Raw genomic sequence first — 26,286 nt, forward strand, 5'->3', positions numbered from 1 at the left:
GTCTTTCCAAGGTCGGCGGGATAAGCAGAGAGGAGTGTGGGTTGGAAGTGGCAATAATGGGAGTTTAATGAGTGGGCTGCCCTGCACTACAAGGCACATATTGGCAACGGGGGTGATGCCGCAGCCAATCAGGAAGCTTTGAACGCAGACTTTGCTACCTAGTACGTGCCTCCATTCCGAGCTTCCTGGCATCCCTTTCCCCTCGCAGGACCCAACCACTCGTAAATAAAATGGCTACCTCGCAGCTAATGTGCCCGCCTACCTGGCGCTGCTGGACCACGCTAGTTGGTTTTCCAAATTCTTTCTCGCCCATCATGGAAAGAAAAGGGGGACTGATGAGTTCCTGTTGCCTTGGTTATGGACGTCATCTTTTCTTTTTCATTTGATAAATATATTTGAATTCCTTGTCCTAAACCGTTTACCAAAATGCACTCACCGGATGCTAATCGCCATAAAACCTTAAGAACTTGCATATACCGGATGTTAACGGTGCCATAGTTCTCGTTAAGGGTGGCTTAAAAATGTAGCGAAATGCTGCTCGCCGTCTCTGTGAGACAGATGGCTTTATGAACACAGAGTCAGGGCCTGATTACAAGTCTGGTGGTAGTGGTAAAACATCCGGTATTTAAACATCAGGGGCCTCATTACGACCCTGGCGGAACGGGTTAAACGGCGCCGTAAAAGGTGACGGCGCCGTTCAACCCGTTCCGCCACATTACAAGGTCCCCTCGCGGGACACGGTAAGCACGCCTGAGAAAACCAGGCGTGCTTACCAGGTCCCGCGAGGGGAAGAGGGAGCAAACAACGGGCCATCTCGTTATGGCCCGTTGTTTGCTCCCTCTCCCATTCCCATTCAGCCCTATGGGGCTGAAATGGGAATGGGGAAGGACCGTGTCCGGGTCCTTGAGGGAGGAATTACCGGGCCATCCGAACTCGGAATGGCCCGGTAAGTCCTCATTCCGAGGACCAGCGGACACGGATGCGATTTCGGGGGCAGCCATGCCGCCAATAGCGGCATGGCTACCGGCCGAACTCGTAATGAGGGCCCAGATGTTTTCCGCCTACTTTTGCATGGTGGTAATTGCTGCTGCACTAAAGCAATACTGCATGCGGTAATTAGCTCAATGGGTAATGAAAAATCCCCATAAAGTCTTAGTTGACTACAAAATGTGGAATAACTTTCTGGTCTACATGACTTGGAATCATGTGGACAAAAAAAGTTACGGCATGCTTACCCCATGTAGCAACGGTACTAGGGCTCATTATGCGTTTGCCAGTATTCCGGTCATACATCTGCGCGATACCAGAAAACGGAATTACCGATTACGCCACTTTGTGAAGCGTTATTACGACTGGAGGTATTACCTCTGGCGGTAATACCACCGGATTACAAGTGGCGGTTTACCAGTGTAAAATCCTATTTAATGGCGTCCATAGGACTACATTGGGGATTTTTGCCGGTATTACCACTGCCGGTATTACTGGATGATGATCCTGGCAATTTTTGGAGGTAAAGAGAAGGAGTTACCTCCTCCAGTTTCCATTCATAAATCGCTGGTCTAACCAGCAGCGATAATACTAGCAGCAGCAATACCGGCAAACTTGTAGGCTGACAGTGCGGGGTAAATGGAGGTGAACGGTATTACCTCCACTTTTTTTCCTGCAGGGCCAAACTCGTAATGAGCCTCAAATATTGTCCGGTATTTCCAGGGGGAATACCGCAAAATTTGTAATCATGTGTTTCTATGATAACAGACGCAGATTTATTCTGGAGCGATCTCATAAAAGTCCTTGCACAAGAATGCGCTAGTGTTTCACAACTATTGCATGTGCATCGAATCTGTAAAGAGCTTCTAAATATTAAATAGTTCGCTTGTTTTTTCTCTAGGTTTGGAAGAAAGCATTGCCGTGGGGAAGAAAGATGATGGATTGCATAGTCGCCCCGAAGTGAAAGGTAACACATTTCATTTCTCGAGATACATAATGTTATTTTCAGCAAATGCCTCTTCACCCCACCATTTTCCCCCACACTCCCCCATCCTCCAGAAAAAGCCGCCCTTCCCCATTGAACTAGTAATCCAGCCACACGTCTTGTTGTGCCAGCTCCAGGGTTCTGAGGGCATGCAACTGTCCTGGGTTCTGAGGGCATGCAACTGTCCTGGGTTCTGAGGGCATGCAACTGTCCTGGGTTCTGAGGGCATGCTTCTGTCCTGGGTTCTGAGGGCATGCTTCCGTCCTGGGTTCTGAGGGCATGCGTCCGTCCTGGGTTCTGAGGGCATGCTTCTGTCCTGGGTTCTGAGGGCATGCTTCTGTCCTGGGTTCTGTCCATGGTTCTGAGGGCATGTTTCTGTCCTGGGTTCTGAGGGCATGCTTCCGTCCTGGGTTCTGAGGGCATGCTTCCGTCCTGGGTTCTGAGGGCATGCGTCCGTCCTGGGTTCTGAGGGCATGCTTCTGTCCTGGGTTCTGAGGGCATGCTTCTGTCCTGGGTTCTGAGGGCATGTTTCTGTCCTGGGTTCTGAGGGCATGCTTCCGTCCTGGGTTCTGAGGGCATGCGTCCGTCCTGGGTTCTGAGGGCATGCTTCTGTCTCGGGTTCTGAGGGCATGCTTCTGTCTCGGGTTCTGAGGGCATGTTTCTGTCCATGGTTCTGAGGGCATGTTTCTGTCCTGGGTTCTGAGGGCATGCTTCTGTCCTGGGTTCTGAGGGCATGCTTCTGTCCTGGGTTCTGAGGGCATGCTTCTGTCCTGGGTTCTGAGGGCATGCGTCCGTCCTGGGTTCTGAGGGCATGTTTCTGTCCTGGGTTCTGAGGGCATGCTTCTGTCCTGGGTTCTGAGGGCATGCTTCTGTCCTGGGTTCTGAGGGCATGTTTCTGTCCTGGGTTCTGAGGGCATGTTTCTGTCCTGGGTTCTGAGGGCATGCTTCCGTCCTGGGTTCTGAGGGCATGCTTCTGTCTCGGGTTCTGAGGGCATGCTTCTGTCTCGGGTTCTGAGGGCATGTTTCTGTCCATGGTTCTGAGGGCATGTTTCTGTCCTGGGTTCTGAGGGCATGCTTCTGTCCTGGGTTCTGAGGGTTATGCTTCTGTCCTGGGTTCTGAGGGCATGCTTCTGTCCTGGGTTCTGAGGGCATGCTTCTGTCCGGGGTTCTGAGGGCATGCTTCTGTCTCGGGTTCTGAGGGCATGCTTCTGTCCTGGGTTCTGTGGGCATGCTTCTGTCCTGGATTCTGAGGGCTTCTGTCGTGGGTTCTGAGTGCATGCTTCTGTCCGGGGTTCTGAGGGCATGCATCTGTCCATGGTTCTGAGGGCATGTTTCTGTCCTGGGTTCTGAGGGCATGCTTCTGTCCTGGGTTCTGAGGGCATGCTTCTGTCCGGTGTTCTGAGGGCATGCTTCTGTCCTGGGTTCTGAGGGCATGCTTCTGTCCTGGGTTCTGAGGGCATGCTTCTGTCCTGGGTTCTGAGGGCATGCTTCTGTCCTGGGTTCTGAGGGCATGCTTCTGTCTCGGGTTCTAAGGGCATGTTTCTGTCCTGGGTTCTGAGGGCATGCTTCTGTCCTGGGTTCTGGGGGCATGCTCGTTTCCTGGCTTTTGAGGGCATGCTTCTGTCTTGGGTTCTGAGGGCATGCTTCTGTCTGGGGTTCTGAGGGCATGTTTCTGTCTTGGGTTCTGAGGGCCTGCTTGTTTCCTGGCTTTTGAGGGCCTGCTTGTTTCCTGGCTTTTGAGGGCATGCTTCTGTCTTGGGTTCTGAGGGCATGCTTCTGTCCAGGGTTGTGAGGGCATGCTTCTGCTCTGGGTTCTGAGGGCATGCTTCTGCCCTGACTTTTGAGGGCATGCTTCTGTCTCGGGTTCTGAGGGCATGCTTCTGTCTCGGGTTCTGAGGGCATGCTTCTGTCTCGGGTTCTGAGGGCATGTTTCTGTCCTGGGTTCTGAGGGCATGCTTCTGTCCTGGGTTCTGAGGGCATGCTTCTGTCCTGGATTCTGAGGGCATGCTTCTGTCCTGGGTTCTGAGGGCATGCTTCTGTCCTGGGTTCTGAGGGCATGCTTCTGTCCTGGGTTCTGAGGGCATGCTTCTGTCCTGGGTTCTGAGGGCATGCTTCTGTCCTGGCTTTTGAGGGCATGCTTCTGTCTCGAGTTCTGAGGGCATGCTTCTGTCACGGTTCTAAGGGCATGTTTCTGTCCATGGTTCTGAGGGCATGTTTCTGTCCTGGGTTCTGAGGGCATGCTTCTGTCCTGGGTTCTGAGGGTTATGCTTCTGTCCTGGGTTCTGAGGGCATGCTTCTGTCCTGGGTTCTGAGGGCATGCTTCTGTCCGGGGTTCTGAGGGCATGCATCTGTCCATGGTTCTGAGGGCATGTTTCTGTCCTGGGTTCTGAGGGCATGCTTCTGTCCTGGGTTCTGAGGGCATGCTTCTGTCCGGTGTTCTGAGGGCATGCTTCTGTCCTGGGTTCTGAGGGCATGCTTCTGTCCTGGGTTCTGAGGGCATGCTTCTGTCCTGGGTTCTGAGGGCATGCTTCTGTCCTGGGTTCTGAGGGCATGCTTCTGTCCTGGGTTCTGAGGGCATGCTTCTGTCTCGGGTTCTAAGGGCATGTTTCTGTCCTGGATTCTGAGGGCATGCTTCTGTCCTGGGTTCTGGGGGCATGCTCGTTTCCTGGCTTTTGAGGGCATGCTTCTGTCTTGGGTTCTGAGGGCATGCTTCTGTCTGGGGTTCTGAGGGCATGTTTCTGTCTTGGGTTCTGAGGGCCTGCTTGTTTCCTGGCTTTTGAGGGCCTGCTTGTTTCCTGGCTTTTGAGGGCATGCTTCTGTCTTGGGTTCTGAGGGCATGCTTCTGTCCAGGGTTGTGAGGGCATGCTTCTGCTCTGGGTTCTGAGGGCATGCTTCTGCCCTGACTTTTGAGGGCATGCTTCTGTCTCGGGTTCTGAGGGCATGCTTCTGTCTCGGGTTCTGAGGGCATGCTTCTGTCTCGGGTTCTGAGGGCATGTTTCTGTCCTGGGTTCTGAGGGCATGCTTCTGTCCTGGGTTCTGAGGGCATGCTTCTGTCCTGGATTCTGAGGGCATGCTTCTGTCCTGGGTTCTGAGGGCATGCTTCTGTCCTGGGTTCTGAGGGCATGCTTCTGTCCTGGGTTCTGAGGGCATGCTTCTGTCCTGGGTTCTGAGGGCATGCTTCTGTCCTGGCTTTTGAGGGCATGCTTCTGTCTCGAGTTCTGAGGGCATGCTTCTGTCCTGGGTTCTGAGGGCATGTTTCTATCCTGGGTTCTGAGGGCATGTTTCTGTCCTGGGTTCTGAGGGCATGCTTCTGTCCTGGGTTCTGAGGGCATGCTTCTGTCCTGGGTTCTGAGGGCATGCTTCTGTCCTGGGTTCTGAGGGCATGCTTCTGTCCTGGGTTCTGAGGGCATGCTTCTGTCCTGGGTTCTGAGGGCATGCTTCTGTCCTGGGTTCTGAGGGCATGCTCGTTTCCTGGCTTTTGAGGGCATGCTTCTGTCTTGGGTTCTGAGGGCATGCTTCTGTCTTGGGTTCTGAGGGCATGCTTCTGTCTGGGGTTCTGAGGGCATGTTTCTGTCTTGGGTTCTGAGGGCATGCTTGTTTCCTGGGTTCTGAGGGCATGCTTGTTTCCTGGCTTTTGAGGGCATGCTTCTGTCTCGGGTTCTGAGGGCATGCTTCTGTCTCGGGTTCTGAGGGCATGCTTCTGTCCTGGGTTCTGAGGGCATGCTTCTGTCCTGGGTTCTGAGGGCATGCTTCTGTCCTGGGTTCTGAGGGCATGCTTCTGTCCTGGGTTCTGAGGGCATGCTTCTGTCCTGGGTTCTGAGGGCATGCTTCTATCCGGGGTTCTGAGGGCATGCTTCTGTCCTGGGTTCTGAGGGCATGCTCGTTTCCTGGCTTTTGAGGGCATGTTTCTGTCTTGGGTTCTGAGGGCATGCTTCTGTCTGGGGTTCTTAGGGCATGTGTCTGCCTTGGGTTCTGAGGGCATGCTTGTTTCCTGGCTTTTGAGGGCATGCTTCTGTCTCGGGTTCTGAGGTCATGCTTCTGTCTCGGGTTCTTAGGGCATGTGTCTGCCTTGGGTTCTGAGGGCATGCTTGTTTCCTGGCTTTTGAGGGCATGCTTCTGTCTCGGGTTCTGAGGGCATGTTTCTGTCCTGGGTTCTGAGGGGCATGCTTCTGCCCTGGGTTCTGAGGGCATGCTTCTGCCCTGGGTTCTGAGGGCATGCTTCTGCCCTGGGTTCTGAGGGCATGCTTCTGCCCTGGATTCTGAGGGGCATGCTTCTGCCCTGGGTTCTGAGGGCATGTTTCTGTCCTGGGTTCTGAGGGCATGCTTCTGCCCTGGGTTCTGAGGGCATGCTTCTGTCTGGGGTTCTTAGGGCATGTTTCTGCCTTGGGTTCTGAGGGCATGCTTGTTTCCTGGCTTTTGAGGGCATGCTTCTGTCTCGGGTTCTGAGGTCATGCTTCTGTCTCGGGTTCTGAGGGCCGCTTCTGTCTTGGGTTCTGCGGGCATGCTTGTGTCCAGGGTTGTGAGGGCCTGCTTCTGCCCTGGATTCTGAGGGGCATGCTTCTGCCCTAGGTTCTGAGGGCATGCTTCTGTCCAGGGTTCTGAGGGCATGCTTCTGTCTTGGGTTCTGCGGGCATGCTTGTGTCCAGGGTTGTGAGGGCCTGCTTCTGCCCTGGATTCTGAGGGGCATGCTTCTGCCCTGGGTTCTGAGGGCATGCTTCTGTCCAGGGTTCTGAGGGCATGCATCTGTCCAGGGTTCTGAGGGCATGCAGATGTCCAGGGAGATATGCTTCTGTGCTTCCCGCCCTGGGACAGCTAACCTCTGGTGATCATCCCGGCTCAGTAGCGTAGTGACCTCAGTGGCAGGGAAGGCAGCGTGCCCCAGCGCAGCCTTCACGGTGGGGAGATTCGGGGCATGTTTAAGCAGTCTGGGTCTTTTTTCCCATCTGCTGCGTCTGCGGGAGCAACCGGGAGAGCTCTACGGCCGATAGAAAGTGTCCTTGACTGTGCGTTCTTAAGGAGGGAAACAATGAGCCCACCTGGATGGCCCCATTGCCCGAAACACGAAGTAAACGCACGAGAAGTCACAATAGGATCCACTATTCTTATTTTGTGATGCAGTTTTCTTGATGCTTATATCTGTTGATTTCAAATAATTCATTGAATTTTGTTTGAGAGGTTTTTGTGAATTGTATAAAACAAGTACGTTTTCCTCCAATGCTCATTGCCACATGCTGATGGCAATTGTATATTTCTCTTAAGTATTCTTACACAAATATGTTTTGAGATTCATTTTGTAAAAACACGTGGCCTGTAATCTTGTATTCAAAGCTACGCCATAAAAAATAAATCAAGTGTCCTGTCCACTCATCCCGCCGGCTTCCCGAGTGGCAAATCCTTCACACGTGTCTCTTGTTTCCAGCAATGCCTGCTAATGGGAATACGTTTAATTACTGCCTGCAGCCTTCTCCATCCACCTGAAATTCTGGGCCATTGTTAAAGGGACATGCTCACGCCCCCAGAGCTGTCATCAGCAGAACAAAATGCAGATGCTCCCAGCATTTTAGCAATGGCCTCACAATTACAGTGCCTTTCTCGCGTGAGACTGTTTAGGCGATCAGCACTGTGGGAAATAAAGCTACTGTGATATTCTTTTGGACTGACATTTTTCTATAAGGATTGACATATTGTCAAGGTACTTTACTATGTGATTGCGCGTTTTTGCAATTAAACACAAAAAGACGGTATTATTGCCGACCATAAAGACAGAGCTTAAATATTTTTACAAAGTAAAGCTTAAAAAGTAAGTTGGCAAGTGCCTAAATTGCAGTATTGATTAAAATCCCAGCTCCACTGCTTAACCAAATTGTGTGATCCTAGGCAAATCAGTTAATCTCACTGTGAGCCAAATGCAAAACTGTGATTCCTTGGGAGTGATTTAAGTAAAACTACTTGAATAAACCTCCCTTACAATGGGTGACCTTTAATGAGTTTAGGGAGAAAATGGCGTCCCCTCGTGCTCCTCTTTCAGTGTCCCAGAGTGCTTCACCTAGAATGACGTTATTCTTCCACTGGCTTAGCCCTCCCTCACTCCCACATTACTTGATTTGACAGGAAGACATATAGGGCCTCATTACGACCCTGGCGGAGTGGGTTTACGCCAGCGTTATTCGCGGCGGACCCGTCCGCCCTACTACGAGTTCCCGTAGCGCCATGGAACGTTTTCCGCCTGGTTTTTCCGGGCGGAGAAATCCATGGCGCTACGGGACCTTGATGTTAATTACGCCACCGTATTTTGCGGTGGCGCAATTAACGCCTTCCCCACTCCCATTATACCCTATGGGGCAAAAATGGGAATGGGGAAGGGTAAAATGGGGGATGGGGATTTACCGCCCCGCCAAGGTCGGCATGGGGCGGAAAATCCGCCAACCTCCATGGCGCTATCGGCAGCTTTCCGCCGTGCTCCGCGGTGCATTTAGCACCGCGATTTCCGCCAGGGTCGTAATGAGGCCCATAGTCTCACCATATAGTCTCACCGATCATTGCACCAGACGTTCTAGTGTAATAAACTGATTGCAGCAGAACCAACATTAATTTCCTCCCTTGTTGCTCCCAGTCACAGTATTTACTTCAGCCTTTCAGGATTTCCCCCCAGCTCTGAGCTGGGGGGAAATCCGCCGAAAATTCGCGCTCATACCGCCGGCGGGAAATCCGCCAGCGGTATATCTGCCGGCGGTATGAGCGTGAAAATTCCCCATTGAGCCCAATGGGGAATGGGGCATTCCCGAATGGGCTCAGTGGGGAATGGGGAATTCCATAACCGCCAAACCCGTGATCCGGCGCTATTAGCGCCGGGGGGTTTGGCGGTAGGGCAGATAGCGCCGGCGCTAATAGCGCCGGCATTACCGCCCAACTCGTGATGAGGCCCTTTGGATGCTAGAAGGGATCTACATTGGCTCCTGACTAAGTAAAGAATTTGTTTTCAGCTTATGGTAATCACGCATAAATGCTTGAAAAACACAGTGCCTACATATCTCAAAGCCAGTAAACAAAATCTAAGATCCAACAATTGCTCTCAATTAAAACATCCTTTATGTAGGTTGACTCGGGTGAAAAACAGAGCTTTCTAGACTGCCGCTCCAGCATTATGGAATGGACTACCTCTTTGTGATGGAGGTCTCTTCTCTTAAACTGTTTTCAGGAAGGGACTGAAGAGCCTCCTGTTTAACTAATGAGATTCCCCTCAGTCATCGACTATCACCTCTGACATCTCCCTTTTCACGTTACTAGGTTGAATGTTTGTCCACGTCCTGTCTGTTCAGCGCACTTAAGCCTCCGGGTCAGTGGCTGCGCTATATAAGTTATTAAAGTAAAGTAAAGTAAAGGCTGTTTAAGGAAATCTCAAGTTTTCCTGTTAAGTGTGAAATCATTTTAAAAAATGTAAGCCATTTGTTTTACAAATGTGTTTGTTTGCACGAGTACTTGTGTGTGTATGTATTGCACGTGTGTGTGTGTGTGTATATGCATGTGTGTGTAGGGCAAAGGTACAGTTTGTGAGCACTGATAGTGACAGGATTCAGATCTGGGAGCAGAGTGGGGCAGACTGCAGGATTTGATTGGGCAGTAGCAGCATAAATGGTGGGGCAGCGCAGGTCTATATTGTTGAGCTAGACCTCTCTGCACACTAGCAGAATGAACATGTATGTTACAGTAGTAATGCTGGTATGTATTATCTGAATCCAACCACATTACTTTCTTCGGATAAAGAACCTTCTTTAAAGCAAGGCACTGTTGGCATCTTGAGGAGAACCATCTCCGGTCCCGGAAGCACCTCAAAACCTTCCTCTTTGCTTCTGCTTTCTCTCTCCCTCTCCCCTGCTGAACAGCTAATACCCTTCACTGAAACTGCACTGATTCTGCAACTGGACCACTCTTAACGGCCTCGGTCCTGGGCCCAGCCACTCTCCACTTGCACTGATGCACTGGAACCCCTCTGCACTGCGGGACTGTCTCTGTATCCCTACAGCCCCCCCCCCCTTTCCCAGCACTTGTTCTGCACTTACCTTGCACTTGCCACCAGCTGGCCCTATTTATTTATTACTTTACGCCACTTACCTTGTACTGCACTTCCCCCCTCCCCTTCCCCTTGCACTTTTCCCCCTCCCCCACCCCTGCACTTGCGCGATCTGAATGACACCTGGCCTAGTAGGATCGTTGTCTGTCTCCCCTTGTTCCTCCCCCCCCTGCCTCGTCGCGCCTTGAAACACCTGTGTATAGGCGCGTTACAAATGCCATATCATATCATATCATATATTGATGAGGCAAGCTGTTGGCATATATTGTTGAGGCAGGCCTAATGGTTTTCCTTTGGGGACAGCCAGCATCAACACATGGTACAACATGCTCCTGTATACTGTTGGTAATGTCTGAAAACAATGTGTTAAGAGGAAAACAAAGGTTCACCATGGGGTGTCAGATGTGCTAATGGGTGTGCCCTGCAAGCCTACTCCGCCCCCATTGGTTGCAGCGATTGGCATCCACTGTAGTCATTTGTAGAACGGAATAGGGGCTTTGGCAGAACAATGGCAGAGTGATTGATGGCTGCCTAGTGGGGCTCTGCCCATTACCAGTGCTGCATGATTCCATGAGTTAATAAATGGGAATGCCCTTGCAGTTCACGCCATGTTGCAAGAGGGTAGATTTGCCAATCTTCACTTGCATTGCTAGGCGGTACACTAGTAAGGAATTGTGGCGGGGATCCGCATCATTCCATTTACAAGCCACACTTCTAGATGATTAAATGTGTGCCTATCCCAAGTGTAATTCAACCCCATGTCAAAAAGATCCCGTTTAGCCAATTCTGGCCTTTCAGCCAACAACCCTTTGCATGCTGGGATTTTTATTTTTGCCATTTCCGTTATAAGCATGGTCCTAAAGGTCCAGGCACGCAAACAATGGGTGGGTAAGAAGGCAGCTGGATATAGAGGTGGCCCTTGGCAACTCTTATTTTGATTTTAAAATACAGGCCCTCCCCCAAGGTCATCGGCAAATCGGATCAAAATTCACCGGTTAGATATGTGTATATTGTATATATTTTTCCCGGTTGAAAATGCATCATGAAGGCATTGTCAATGATCAGAACCCCCAGATCCCCTGCCCCAGGTTTGAGCAGTGCCGGCACTCTTGCTTTTAAAATTTTCATTAAGGGAAGTGCAGTTTGATTTTCGGCATTGATGGGAGAGCGATACGTCAATGATCTAAGTGCTTGCCCACGACGGCTGAATACTTCCCGCAGGGCATGGGATTGCGGGGCGAACTATAAATAGAACAGAATTATATTATATAACCATCGTCATCAAATAGCTTTATTCGGCCATAAGGCCATCAACGTGCATCCTAACAATAAACATTTACATGATTTCCATAGTGCATTATATCGAAGAGATTTCCATTAATTAATCAGAGCCTACTTGAGCACAGCTCGGGAGACCACAAACTTCATACGCCCAATCAACTTTGGTTCCTGGTTGGCCTTATCCCCAGGGAAATGAGATTTGTTCCAGATTGAGGGTAATTATTCGAGATGATTCCCAAATAGCCAACAGACTTAGGCATCCGCCCTTACACATCCAGAATCTTCACAGTCTCGAAAAGAGGCATGCTGCGGCATGCTGGACCGCCTTCAGAGGGACCAATGTGGCCTCTGCGACTCCGGCAAGTAGGGTAATTGCCACCGTTCAGGTGAAAGATGGCAAGCGTTTGGATGACTGTTCTGGCACTTGGGGGCGGGATCAAGGGATTGCCTCTGCATAGGGGTATGCGCTGGTATCATGCTGATGGGGTCTTCCTGTTGAAGTCGCATTAAATGGTGAATATGAGAGGTTTTGCACTGGGTGAGAGATGAGATGCGGCGAAGTCCCCGCCTGGGCATGCTTGGTGAGGTTTCCTAGGAGATTGCATTCAGTCTTTGTCGGGTTGCACTTCAGCCAGGCGCTTGGTGTCCAGGGTTACATGGGTGGGGGATCACAGTACTTGAGTCAATGAATGCCCTTGATGCCCTTGATTTGTAGGCAAACGTAGTGTACCCGCTGCATTCTGCTGTATATTCCTGATGATATCGGTGAGGCCTTCCCCTCAGAGGTTCCATTGCAGTGGCTTGTGATTGGTATATTTTAGTGCCATGTCAGACTCTAGAAGTTACTGGGCAGTGGTGGGATCTGTCTGGGCCCATCAGAAGGAGCTGGCATGAGGGCTGCAAGGGTGTTGGTGTGGTCTTCTAGAGTAATTGTCCTCAACTGTCCATCATGATATGTTGTGAGCTGGTATACGTGGGATGTCTGCGGTGTGTTTGGAGCTGTCAAGGTGAGTTACATGTGCCTGTGATTTGCGGTATTGCAGGTCTGGCGAGGGGTTGATGCAATGCTCCACAGCCTGGTAGACTGCTCTGCGCTTGCTAAGTAGATGCTTTGGCTGCGGTGATGAGTGCCTTGCCTGCTGAATGGAGGATTCTAAGGGTGAGGAGCTATTGTGTGTGACAACTTTGAGATGTGCCATCAAGGTAAACATTATGTTATGTTGATGGACTTTTATAATGCAGTGCTCCACTACTGCGCCTCTACTAGTAGATCTTGGTCTGCTGGTGGAGCGAAATTAAGCATTATGAATTAAATGTGCATTGTTTTAAGGGGCATTTTTGCTTACTGATCAGTGATTTAGCAAGATAGCGCAATTAGTTTCATGTTGTATTACAAAGATGCTGGGGGCAGGGTTGAAAAGTGAATGCTTTTGTCAAAACAGCTTGCCATATCTCGTGCCGTTGCATTGCACTTAATAAGCTTTTAGGCACTAGAAGCAGATGATGTGTGCATATTCACAATTCTGTCCGAAGGAGTTCAAATTGAGGGGCACCATGACTATTTTCACACCACTGTCCATCCTCTCAACTCTCTCCACTGGACAATGGCAATCCATCCTTTGTGAAGCTAGAACAAGATTTATACAAACAAAACAAAAGTGTGTAACAACAGGGCTTCATTAGTATGCAAATACATATTAGGGGTCCTTACGACCTTGCCTGGATCCTGGCAGTAAATCCAGCAGGATACCGGCAAATGTTAACACCATTACCAGCAGTCTGGCGGTATTACCGCTGATTTATGAGTGCTGGTGATTGTAGTAAATCCCTATTCCATGGAGTTCCATTGATTTCCATGGGGGGAGTTTCCAGTATTACCGACACCTGTAATACCAGTGATTTTTACCAGTGAGGTGCCAGGAATTACCTCCATCTCTTGGCACCGCCTCGGCAAACTTGTAGTTGGCCGGTGCGGAAACGTGCCGGTATATGGTAATACCGGCACGTTAATTTCGCAAGGGACAACTCGTAATGAGGGCCCCTCGACTGATTTCTCCAGCATGCATGATAGGAGCTGGCCAGAGAAATTAAAACACAGATAAGGCTGGAGACCAAAGAAATATGACATTATGAAGTGGAAGCATTGGGAATTCCCTTCAGAAACAAATGTACAATAATGAGCATTGGAAAAACCAACATGGCAGACTTTGGAAAGTAGAGGGAAGACTGAATTGCCCAGTGGGCGCTTTACAAAGAAGTGTCCCCTGCATTTGCATGGCCAGACCTATTGGCTTTTCCAATGCTTGTTTTGAAATGTAACGCTGCCGGCGGGGAAGTGCACCAAGTGTTTTCCCTCTGAGTGGCGGATGATCTTGAGATTGCTTTAAGCCATCTCTTATGACCTTTGCTTTGAGTCTTTGAGTCAGAAAGTGAGTACATGATAACAAGGCATTTAGTCAGTTGTGATGTCAGTTGGATTAAAAGAATATTCTTTTCAAATAATTAAAATATAGAGTAATGTACACAAAACTGTACATTGCAAGTCTTTTGAAAATAACAGAGGCATTCTATGCCATATAAAGCTGAGGAAAACAAGTCATCTAGTGGCATGATTGTATCCAAAGGGTGCACATGCAATGCACTGAGCCAAACTCACCGTACTGCACACCGGGGGGGGGGGCAGTGGCTGTGAAATGTTACAATGTTTCAGTAGGTTTGAGTAATGCCCCACAATTATCCAATTTTGTAATTCTCTGAAAACGTGGCTTTTTTCAACTACATCGGACCGAGGACTAATCGCAATAGACGCGCAGTCCACAACTCACAGTACTGCGCTGCCGTGTAAAGATGCTAGCCCAAATGATGGCTGCCCACACTCTGTACAGCGCTCTGCTGTTCTCAAGCTAGATCTGCGCTTTAAACAATAAAATAAAAACAAATAAAATACAAAGGGCCTTATCCTGGCTGTAATACCAGCCGACTGTAATAGCCTAAGCCCCCACCGGTCCCACAGTATTATCACTGGATCACGTGTTCGGTGTTAATGGTAAATCCCCAAGCCCCATTGGATACAATGGGGCATTTCTTCGGCGCTAATACTGCGGGCTAATACAGCCGGCGGTAATAGCGCCAAAAGCACGGATTTTCATGTCCAGAAAAAAGCTGGAGGTGAAACAGCCCATTTAGCGCCCAACTCGAGATAGGGCCAGCCCTTAAATGCAGCGGTAATACCGTTACTGCCACATTTAAGGGCTACCACCCAACTCGTGATGAGGCCCAAAATCTGGTTTCCAGTTCTTGGATGAGAAACAGAATCTCCTTTACCTATGTTTGCACAACATGAACAGCTCAGGTATGCTGTTTTGTTATTGGCATTTGCACTGCACTTCGCTGCTTTTTTCATGGCCTCGGTGCTCTGGGGCATCTGAAAAAGATGGAGTTGGGTTAGGTTAGTAGGGAGCGAGGGCACATGAAAGAGAGCTTAGCTGTTGAATTTCTAAGATTTGTGTGCCGGTCATTTTTCTGTGTTCTGTGTCGAGTGCAAAATGTAGCCTTGTGTGCCCAGGGTGCTAGGCTGCATTAGCCAGGGTTGTGGTATGTAAGCTGGTTTAAAGGTGCAGTATTATGATGTTTTATGTCTGTTGGCAGGCAGGTTCAGTTGCAGTGTATGGGCGACTTATTTGGTGTGTATTTGCCCACGTGTGTTGGAACGTGGAATTTGAATAAGTTAATGCAAGGAGCCGTAAGAGACGTCGATGGGCAGGTACATGTGGTGCGCATGACATCTAGAGGCCACATGCAGCTAATCATAACATGGCATAGCAAGGCATGAGCACGCTGTCAAAGGGATAACATGGCATAGCAAGGCACGAGCAAGCTGTCAAAGGCATAACAATAGTCAAACAAAAACAAAAGAAATCCACATATAGAACAATGTAGTTTAAAAGTAATTATCTTTACAATTTGGATAGACTTGTTCTTGTGCTCAAAAGAGTCACCAAGAGGGAAATGTAACACTAGTATGTCTATGGTTTGTCAATATTTATTAAGAAGACAAAATGTTTTTAGGTATTCAATATGAAAACAAATAAACCAATGAGTGATTGAAAGAGAATACTTACAAATAAAGTTTTTTTTTTTACAAAGAAGACATTTTAGTAATAACAACAACAATTAATTGGTTATAAAAGAATCAAATGATTGAGCACTAACATCCAAGGTAGTATTAACCAACATAGAGACACACTGAGTAGAATTAAATCATCATGTGTGTCTCTCAGTAGTTAATCTAGCTTTTACTAGACTGAGGTGTCAGAGTCCTGATTTTGGAAATCCTGAATGGTTAGTTATAAAGATGTAGTGGTCTTGTTTATATTCATGATCAGGGCCTGATCATGCCTGGCTCAATTGCCAATCTGCCAACGTGAACGTGTGTGCCAATATGTCTAAATACTGATATATACAGTGCTTCATAAATTGGTAAACAACAGTTTGTTCATGGAAAAGGAAAAAGGTGATTGTAATGAGCACTGTATCACGTTTCGGCTTGCCGGAATTGACAGCATCAATGTTCAGCCTTCCTCAGGGCAAAAGAACCACAAGGTCCTAGAGAAAAGGGAGGCAGAAAAAAGGATACATGTATGGATCAATAGTACGTTGGCAACACAACAGAGATTTCTTTTCTTATCGGAACAATCTAAACAACCGCTAAAAAGCATTTTGAAAGAGGTCCACTCAATACTCACCCTGTAACTCAGACAGGGGTGCGTGAGGCGTGTGACCTTGTGTCTGGAATCACAGAGTTCAAATGGGCTGGTTGCGCTGACACAGACAGGTGCCTATTGTGGGCTGCGGGGTGGGAAAGAAGGCATAACAAGCCATAGCAAGGAATTAGAAGTCATCGCAATTCATGAAAAGGGCCGAACAGGAAAACAGCTTGGTGTCTACCATGAGCTCTGACCACAGGCCTCTGCAAACAACTCCCATTTCACTTTCTCGCTTAGCTACTCTCAAATGCTCCCTTGGACACCGCATCATTTACTCTAGCATAGCCAAACCGGAAGTTGAGCCGCAGGAAATGGTGGCAAAGCTGGGCAGCTTTTCCACAGACGTCCTGTGCAGAGCGCTGGGTAGTCCTACAAACCAGACTCTGAGTGGGAATTAGTGCCCAGCTGCAGTTTACTGGGGTGCACCCATTGTCGAGAAAACGCCACGCTACCATTGCCGGCTCAGCTAGGACAGAAAGTCAGTCTTAGCTAGAGTTCCCATGTGAGAATATATAGAGAATGAGAGGTATCCATCGAAACGAGAGTGATACCAGAAGTTTTTTTTTTAAATGACGAATTAAAAAATACACTTATTGGACAAATTTAACAAAATGGTTTAAAGAAATATTTTTTTAAAAATAGGCGGACAGTGTTATTTTTTTAAATAATACTTGTGATGTAAAAGCAAATGGTGCACTAATTCTAAACCCTGACACTTTATGTAAAAAACAAGACCGATTCACAAGATAAGACATTACGGGCAGTTGGGCCCCTTTCTGACAATACACGACATGGCACAGAGAGAGAGGGTCGAAGCATTCTCCACAGTAGGGGTCTGCAGCCTGTGGCTCTCCAGATGTTTGGACTACAACTCCCATGATCCCTCGCCTCTGAATATGATGGCTATGGCTGATGGGTGGTGTAGTTCAAAACATCTGGAGAGCCAAAGGTTGCAGAACCTTCCTCCACTGCCTCTTGCCGGGTAACCTACTATTCGGACCCAGGACTTCACCCGCGCTAGGAACAAACACACGTAGCAGACACCCCAATAACACCCGGCAGATCGCAGCCCCAGAAGTATCATGCTGTCAGTATATGGCAGGAGAACTATTTCACTGCCAATGGAAGGATAGGCAATGTTGCCTTGTAATGTCATTTTAAGGCTGATGTAATTCAGAACGGCCAGTGTTGCAGCTGTCCTGCTCTCAGGCTCTCAGTCAATCTGCCCTCTCAATGTCCTCTTGGTGTGATCCTGCCCAACACTTCTAGTTGTCATGCATTCAGTGCACTGTGCAGTGTTACACTATGGCCCACTGGGTACTGAGAACCGTGCAGCACTAAAGACCAAAACAACCTAGGCAATACTATCTGCAGCTCTAGAAATGTCAAATGACAATAACCCTTGTGGTGAGAAAGGCACACCCCCATGTTGTATCCCTTCCCACAACTCAACTCCCCAAACTGCTAAATCAGGTGGTCCTGGCAGCAATGATTTTCAGGGAACACTTCTCTACAATGTTCATGACTCAGAGTACCAAACTGATGGCAACACTTATATTTTCTAGGTGAATCTATGCAGGACTTGCCTTCTTTCCTTTAATATTTAGGGGGTTAGTGAAGTGATTTGCACCATGGAACATGCGTCCGTGTGGTGGCCTCGGTGCACTCTCTTTTAGACACTCGTGCATGCCCAGGTCTCTGGTTTCTAGCTATGTATCCATTATGTGCGTGGTCATGAATCTGGTCGGTTATTGACATATGCGGGTTCAAGAGTTTGATTGGTAGGCATTGAAGTCAATATCAGGGCAAACGTGTTTTTTAATTGACTGACAGTGCCCAATCCCTATTAAGAACGCGGAGTGAGTGATATTGGTGATACTTGAATAGTTACAAAATTGTGTTCTTATATCAAGCTTCCTGCTGGAGTCCAGTCTCTAACAGCGGGAGCGCGTTTCAAACCTGTGTTGCTCAGCATTGTCTTGCTTCCAAGACAAGCATGTTGCCCCTGAGCTATCCTCCCAACCCTACTAAGGATGCTTTGAAAAGGAAGTGCTTACGTCTTTCCTGGACCTCTCGTGAGTCACATGAGCTGTAAAGAGTCCATCCAGCGTGTTCCACAGAGTGGGCCTATTAGGCTGTGCAGCAAATGGGCCCCAAAGGGCCGATTGCGTGGAGCAACAGCCAACGTGTGCAGTTACCCGTGCAGCAGTCCCCTCTGCGATTTCAAAATGACAGCGGTAACATTCATTTTTGGAGTTCACAGGACTCCATGGGGATTTTGCAGGAATTACCGGGTGTGGTAATGCTGACCCGGTAGAGGAAATACCACCAGCCAAGTGCTGAAGATGCCTCCTCCACATTACTGCCACATGGACATATGAAGGAAATATTACTGCCAAACTACTAATATGGTAGTGTGGTAAAAGTGCCTCTAATATGCGAATCGCCTAGAGACCCACCCTAGGTACGGAACCAATAGGTTAAAAAAAAAGGACCTTACAGATACAGTTATAAATAAATAAATGTTCACATGAGTATAGGATATACTATGTATTAGATGCATAGAATGATCACATTAGCCGCATAGCTGGTATACAATCATTTTAATCCACAGTATTAAGGAAGCGAGGTGGACAGATTACATACAAGCCAGCGCATTTCAGACCTCAGTCCATCATCGGGCCCGAATATGCATCCAGTCGCGCTAACAGAGGCGTAGACCGGGTAGGTCCTGAGCTTGCAAGGCCAACCCAAAATCTGAAAATGTCCACTCGGAAGCGCTATGCGGGCATTTACAGATGTTCACGTCACTGCGGTGGGCCCAACTACATTAGCTTCAGGCCCCACGTGTTAGACAATCCTGGCTACCCCTCTGCTCGCATGTGTATTGAGTCATCAAAGTTAAAAGCATATACACTGTGTATCCTGAGGCATGTATGCAAACGGTACCGGTCCTGCATGATTAGAGACACAGCAGAGCAGCCCCAGCGCTGTTTAGAGCTGTGTTCCTGGACCACGAATAGAGAAAGGTAAGTACTTTGCTCCAGCAGCAGAAACTGAGATATTACCGCTAAACGACTAATATGGTAGTGTGGTGATAAAAGTGACGGTAAATCTGCTAGAACCCTGTTCTTTTACCTCGCCGCCATACTTGCAGTGATCCACACTATGTGTTCTCATGAGACCTGAGTACATGTTTGGTGGTGCTATATGCCAAACCTATAAAAAAACAGATGTAGCTAGAACATCTAAAAGATTAAGAGCCTGATTCATGGAATCTTTTGCACAGTACAAAATGACTGTTGGCAGTGCAAAGTTACTTTGCACCAGTGAAAAACACCCTCATTCATGGAACAGTGCAAAGTGTATTTTTGCCGTGCAAAGTCACATTGCAATGCAAAAATAAACTTTGCATGGCTTCACCCTGATTGATGAGCAGTGCAACGAGTATTGTTGCAGTGGAAATTGACTTTGCACGGCAAAAATAAACTTTGCACTGTTCCATGAATCAGGGTGTTTGTTGGCAGTGCAAAGTCACTTTCCACAAGTAAAAAGTCACTTTGCACCGTGCAAAAGATTCCAAGAATCAGGCCCTTCGGGTCCGATTCATGGAATGTATGCATGGTTCAGAGTCACTTTGCACTGCTGACACAAACCGGAAATGCGCAAAGTGTATTTTTGCAGTGCAAAGTCAGTACAAAGTCATTTTTGCAGTAAAAAATGACTTTGCACTGCCGACAAAAAAATCCTGATTCATGGAACTGTGCTAAGCTTATTTTTGCAATGCAAAGTCACTTTTCAGCAGTGCAAAGTCACTTTTCAGCACTGCAAACAATTCCATGTATCAGGCTCATCTGATTCACAGAATCGTTTTATAATGGTGCCATCCCATTGGAAAATGCTCTGTGAATCAGGCCCTAAGTCGCAAAGTGACAGCACTCTAATGGAGCCATCCGAAGAAAGCCGTTTATGTTTAAGGACTAATACGCGCTGAACGTATGTATGTCTCTTCTTAAGCGTCCTGGTGCAATGGGGCCCAGTCTTCTCCACAGACTCACTATTTCTCACAGCTGCAACAAAGGTCGCCCCAATGATGCTCAGAAATGTGATTGACGCCTCGAGGAGGCGCGGGGCTCCTGCTTCTTTGTACTCAGTCCATGTCGCTCTGTGGTTTTGTTTCAGATGCCGGCGATCAAAGGGAAGAAACGTATGCTGGGAACTCCATCCCGTGTCCCGAAAAGGCCAGCAGCCACTGCGTGCATGGGAAATGCGAGTTAATCTATTCCACTCAGAAGGCGTCGTGTCGGTAAGTCAGCGAGTGAACAAGCGCGAGACTGAACCGGAAGCCTGGGGGCAGGGCTGGGTGATATCATGGCGGGAAGCGGAGCTCACAAACTGCGCCATAGACGACAGAGAGCTTCCACACAGAAGCGTGCCCTCCTGCTCCAGTGTAACACTACTCCTGATAATGGGCAGGTCTTTGAAGCTCAAAATGCCTCCAAGGAAAAACACACAAGACCAAAATAAATATATTAATTGACCCACATGGTTTTTTTCTCAGAAATATGGGGCCATTTTCTCACTGGGGTTGCGTGGGGCTTGTACAGTAGTCAATTTGAAAATATGTCGTTATTGTCCTGGGTCCCAACACACCGCAACATAGGTTTCACGAAAGTGTGAGCGCTAGTCTTGCACTTTCTGCCCAATGCAATTCCAAGTTCAGGCTCGGGCTGGCCTAAAGGGCAACAGTGCAATGCCCGAACTGGAGGTCCAACATGCTAGTGTGGGACAGATTTTTGGTCAAAATGGGACCGTTTTTTGACTAAAGTGGGCCACTTTGATTAGTTACTTCACTCTGCGGCTATAGTTCTGAACAGTGTGCTGAACATATAAAATGCAGAATTTGTAACACATTTGACAAAAAACCTCGCCCTTGGGTACTACTCAGTCTGTCACAAAAGGAATGAATTGCTATTTGAAAGTGTGGGACACTTTTTCATTGGTGCCTGAGACTGTTTTAGGCCCCAGTCCGACCATGTTCAAGTGCCACGATGTTTGCCAGTGTTTGCATTTACCATTCATCTTCACGCAGTGAAATGCATTTCGGTCTATTCATTGCTACCACTTTCTTGACAGCACCCTGACACTCCAGATAAGGGGGGCAAACCTTGGTGCGACCACACTACTTTCAGATACATAGCCCATAGGAGAGGATCAGGCGGCAGAAGGCTGCTAGACAATGACGTTGGCAACAGAGTTCCCTGCCAGGAGCATGCAGTGAGGCTCCTTTGCCATGCGCTGTCCACGCCTGCCACAGCATAGGCTTGTGGTTAGCTGGGCAAAGTTCTCTTCCCCCAGGCTAGACTGTCAAGGGGTTGGCAGCAATGCACAGCAGACAGTGCGGGTGAACCTGTGCACAGGGATTTTGGTCTGGGGACAATGTGAAACTGGCAGTGTCATTTTCTAGAAAGCAGTTCAAACTGGTGCGTTGCCCCCACTGATATGCCCCAAAACCTATAGAGTGCTAGCAATTATGCAGCTTTTTTAATTAAGCAATAGAACCTGAGGAGGGGGGTCATTACCCGTCGTGTAAGGCCCCCGAAGCGATAGAAGCCCACGGGAATCGAGAGCTTTAACGTAGCACGAGCCGTATTTCCCGACCAATAATACCACCCTCCGCGGGTTCTATTTCTATTAGTATACCGGCACGTCATACCAGGGTACAAACAGCAATGTTTTTTTTTTTTTAAATTCAGTAAATTGAAAGGGAATGATTTATAAAATAAGAATTTGTAAGGCAATCGTTGTAAATGGCTTTGAATATGTGTTTCGGCATTTGCTTTTCTTCTGTGCACACACAGGCATATCCCATTAAAGTGTAGCTCTCTTGCTATGGAATCTGCCATCAGAATCACGTGACATTGACATAAAGTCCACAAGAAAGGCTGCAGGGACTTTACATTTTAATGAAGGTAGCTCTTGTGTTGATATGTCAGTTGCCATGCATGCTGCCCAATAGGACGGTAATCTGTTTGCTTAAAGTGCTTAACGTGCACAAGTTATGTTTGCATCACAGAAATGGCGGTGGCGGAACCAGAGCCAGCTGAAGCCTGATTAGGGCCAAATGCTTCCCTCTGGCTCGGCTCAAGCCCCTTTCTGAAAGAAGGGCCCAACTGGAGTCACATATGCATCACCTCATCCTCTGTAACATTCATAAAGTATATTAAAGTGACACTGCCACCAAGGGGCAGGTAAAAGAACTGCAGTCAATCATCTACTTCGACAGAGTACTTTGTTTATCTCTTGTCATGAATTGCATGATGGTGCAAAACTAAAGATGCAATGCGAGCATGTGTGGTCTGAAACCTGCAAAATTACAAACTGCAATCAGAAAACCTACCTTCTGCAATTAACCAATTTATGCACTCCTCGGAAATACTCACTCTACTTAAATGGGCAACATTTCCTATGGCTGCCATCATTGAGAAGTGATTATGTTAAATGTGCACTGCATATAAAGTTGCACTTATGTAGAGTGTATTAAACTAAAATGCTCGAAAGATGATGAAAATATTGGTAATGTATAATATGCACACCACAGGCTGAAGTATCCCTTGACTTCTACATTGCTCTGTTCTCAATCTCCCACCTTCCAGGACATGTGGGGGTTGCCTGTTGCTCCCATTTGTGTGTGCTGAAAGACAGACGATAGCCTGCAAGAAACTCTTTACCATAACCAGCTCCAAGTCCGTGTGAAACAATCACTACGAGGAGCTGACCTTTTCACACAGTGTTGGTGCTCTGTGTCTACGTCTTTCTTGAAAGTGCAGTTGCAAAACACCGTGGATTATTTAGATCATTACTTTGCATAACATAAGGATTACATATTTGTCAGGTTCATTTATATTGTGATTTGTTTACTTTACGTTATCTCTCATTAAACAGCATTATTTGAGCTCCTTATGAATGATAATGTGATAATGTACAGTTCTGTCAGCTGGTGATAAGAAGAGATGTGGTCAAGTGTCTAAAGTGTAAACTGGGATCAAACCCATTTTACAGAAAGTTTGTGATCCCAAACAAATCATTTCATTACACTGTGCCATATCTTCAAAGGCGGGATGCCAGATATTATTTTCCAGTTGTGGGGACAGGGAGGAAGGATATTAGGGAAGGCCTTGTGTTGCAGGGGACAGGGAGGAGGTTGCCAGGTATTGGGTTTTTCTTTTAGGTGTTAGAAATTTAGGCAGGTATCGGATTTGTGTTTAAGGATACGGAAACCGAAGGCAAGACATGCTTTTTGCATGTCCAGCTGCCCTCGCACTGCCTCTGGGATTCCCCAGCATGCATGTCCAGCTGCCCTCGCACTGCCTCCGGGATTCCCCAGCATGCATGTCCAGCTGCCCTCGCACTGCCTCCGGGCTCCCCCAGCACTTGTGGGCAATGCTGCATCGGCATCCCACAAGCGAGGCAGGGTAACTGCTGTTACCATTGGCAGCTGGGAGAGGGGCAGCCCCAACCTCCCCGCGCCTGTTCATATGGGTTCAGCAGTTATGGTCTGTATCAGCAACCCTACAGTTCATATCATATGTTGCTGGCTTGGCTTGCCGTCGGCTCTTAGGGCCAAGCCAGGCCCCTTGAATCCTTTGGCTCTCCCACCTCTACACAAAGACACATTTTTCCTTTATATTTTAGGCACATGTTTTTAAGTGTTTAAATTATGCTGCTTCATTTGTAAACCCGTCTTAGAATTCGACATAAAACATTCCTATTTAGAATTCGAGTTCTTGTAAAATACTTTCAGCCGCCAGGCCTTTTGAGCCAGCCCATGAATTTACAATTTCAGTGCATCGGTAAACAAGCAACATGAGCTGTCATCTGAGAACAGCGCTTTTTGATCTTTGTCCCAACCTTAGGTTAACTTTCGGTTTAAACTGATTCTTATAGCAACAATTTTGCCAGTGCCAGTTGGTTTTTCTTTGTATTTTTGTATTTGTATTTGTTTAACATTTGTCTTTCATTTGCTCCAGAAGACAAGCCACTTACCCTCCATTTTGTTTGCCAGCACGGTTTTGCATTGATGTATTACATTTATTTAAATCATCTTGAATTTTTAAATTACACTCTGCACATAATATTTTGATTATGCTAGTGACCATTTTTAATTTCGGTGCTATCATGCTAAGTAATCTTGTGCTTCTCTCCCCCTACGGGCTGATCAACTTGGGAGTCATGTATGAAATATAGTGCTGATTTGCACCTGTTGATTTGTGATTTTGTGTGTCTGTCCACTCCTATGAAGTAGCAATTGTAAGGTTTGCACGGAACACTCCGCTGATTCGTGTCTTATGTTTTTATATATGTTTTTGGCCTTTTTTATGTATTAACTGTTTTTGGGAACTTGAAGGTCAAATGGCTGACTGGCTAGTGACAATCAGTGATCTGGAAGTATAATGAGGTTTTGGGAAGGGGTGGGGGGTGTCATTGACCAAATTATGTTATGTTTTCCTTCTGGCCCATTCGAATGAGAAAGAAAAGTGGCTAGTGAGAGAAAAAAGAACAGGCAGGTCAGTGAGTAACCCAAAGGGCCCATTTCATGCAAAATATATGTTGCACAGTTGTGACGGCCTACAATTGAACTTAGTTTGCAAAAATGTCCCCTCTGTCCATTTTTCATCATTTGCATTCGGAAGTTCAAAAGAAAGATGTAAAATCAGTTGGAATAACCGGTGCACCTTTCTTTTACACTTCTGAATTCAGATAAGTGCAAATACCTACCAGAATTCATGCTTGTGGCAGACATTTACAATGGATTCCAATGGAATCCGCCTGCTTTAAGCAGGAGGAAGCAAGGTGAATGCCATTGCATACCATTGGCTTAGTGGCAGCACGAAAATCACCCACTGGTGGTAAACCTGGAGGATTTGCCATACAGAGTGGGAAAGTGGGCAGGCATGTCAAGTCCTTCCCTCCTCCTGCTTGAAAATCGTGTCAAATCCTGCTGGATCGTTAAAAGTGGTAGTAAGTGGCAGTTATTACTTCCACCACTTTTACTGCCACATTTTACTGATCTGAGAGTTCGGACAAATGACCCCCTTACGATGCAATATTAAGAGGCAACAGGACTTATTCCGGAGACATAAAACAGTCGTTTCCTTTATTTTACCTCTGAGATCGTACAAGATTGGGCCTATTCAGGGTAGTGTGGCCGTACGCATGAGTAGCATTGTTAACCAACATTAGAAGTTTAGATTATATTGGGAGAACGCATGAGAACTGAGGTGGGGGAATTAAAGCAAGAGGTGCCTAAGCAATTCGCTTAGGAGCCTGGTTTGGTGCAGCAAAAGCAGGAAGTCACTGTCTAATGTAAGTACACCAATCATTTGTCACCAAAGACACCTGTGTAAAGGAAAAGTCGTATTGGGAACAAACACGTCCTCTCTACGAACTGCCGATGGATGTTAGAGGTGGTGCCAGTTGCGTGCATTTCAGGTGGATTTCCATTGACGCTATTCACACGAGGGACAGGTGGCGCAGTGCTGCCTATTTTATTTTGTTATTTACTTATTTCTTACGCGCCCAGTAGCCAGTAGGCATCAGGGCGCGGATGAAACAGATTGATGGAGGGAAAAAGAGGATGATGAAACAGCAAGTTAACAATTCTTGAGATAGATACAATTACTTAAGAAAACAGAATGGTCTTTAGTGCTTTTTTTGAATGCGACGCAGCTTGATGGGTAGTTCATTCCATGCCATGGCAGCCTTCACAGGATATGACCATTCTTTTCCCTTTTCCTTTTGAATCGAGGGCAATCTAGTCGCATAGAGTATTTCGATCTAGTAGTCCTAGTTGAGTTCTGCATGACAATGCGCTCTTTTAAATACTTGGGAGCATTTCCAAACAGACCTTTATGGGTCATGGTGTTGATTTTAAATTCTATTCTTGCTTCTACAGGGAGCCAGTGTACATTCCTTCTGTGCAATGATATATGCTCCTATTTCGTGAAGATATGTTATGACTCTAACATCATCATTCTGCAAAATCTGAGGCTTTTTGACACATGATTTTCTGGCTCCTCCCAGCAAGGCACTGCAGTAGTCCAACCTTGGCATAATTAAGGCTCTGACCAAGGTGATGCAATTAGTGTCTGAGATGAAGGGTTCCATTAGGAATTTGATGGAACTGTCCATTTTGG

The 26,286-nt window shown here is 47.4% G+C and overlaps 1 protein-coding gene across 1 annotated transcript in view; it reads left to right on the forward strand.

Annotated features, from left to right (window-relative positions):
• Nucleotides 1-26,286, forward strand: part of TMEFF1 (transmembrane protein with EGF like and two follistatin like domains 1) — a 577,671-nt gene that overhangs the window by 544,540 nt on the left and 6,845 nt on the right. Inside the window, exons 7-8 of the mRNA XM_069620632.1 lie at nucleotides 1,889-1,954; nucleotides 20,273-20,396. Of these exons, the coding sequence (XP_069476733.1) occupies nucleotides 1,889-1,954; nucleotides 20,273-20,396 (190 nt within the window). The remainder of the gene's footprint in view (nucleotides 1-1,888; nucleotides 1,955-20,272; nucleotides 20,397-26,286) is intronic.

Source organism: Ambystoma mexicanum, chromosome 5q (genome assembly GCF_040938575.1).
Source record: "Ambystoma mexicanum isolate Mex_15411 chromosome 5q, UKY_AmexF1_1, whole genome shotgun sequence".
NCBI lineage: Eukaryota > Metazoa > Chordata > Amphibia > Caudata > Ambystomatidae > Ambystoma > Ambystoma mexicanum.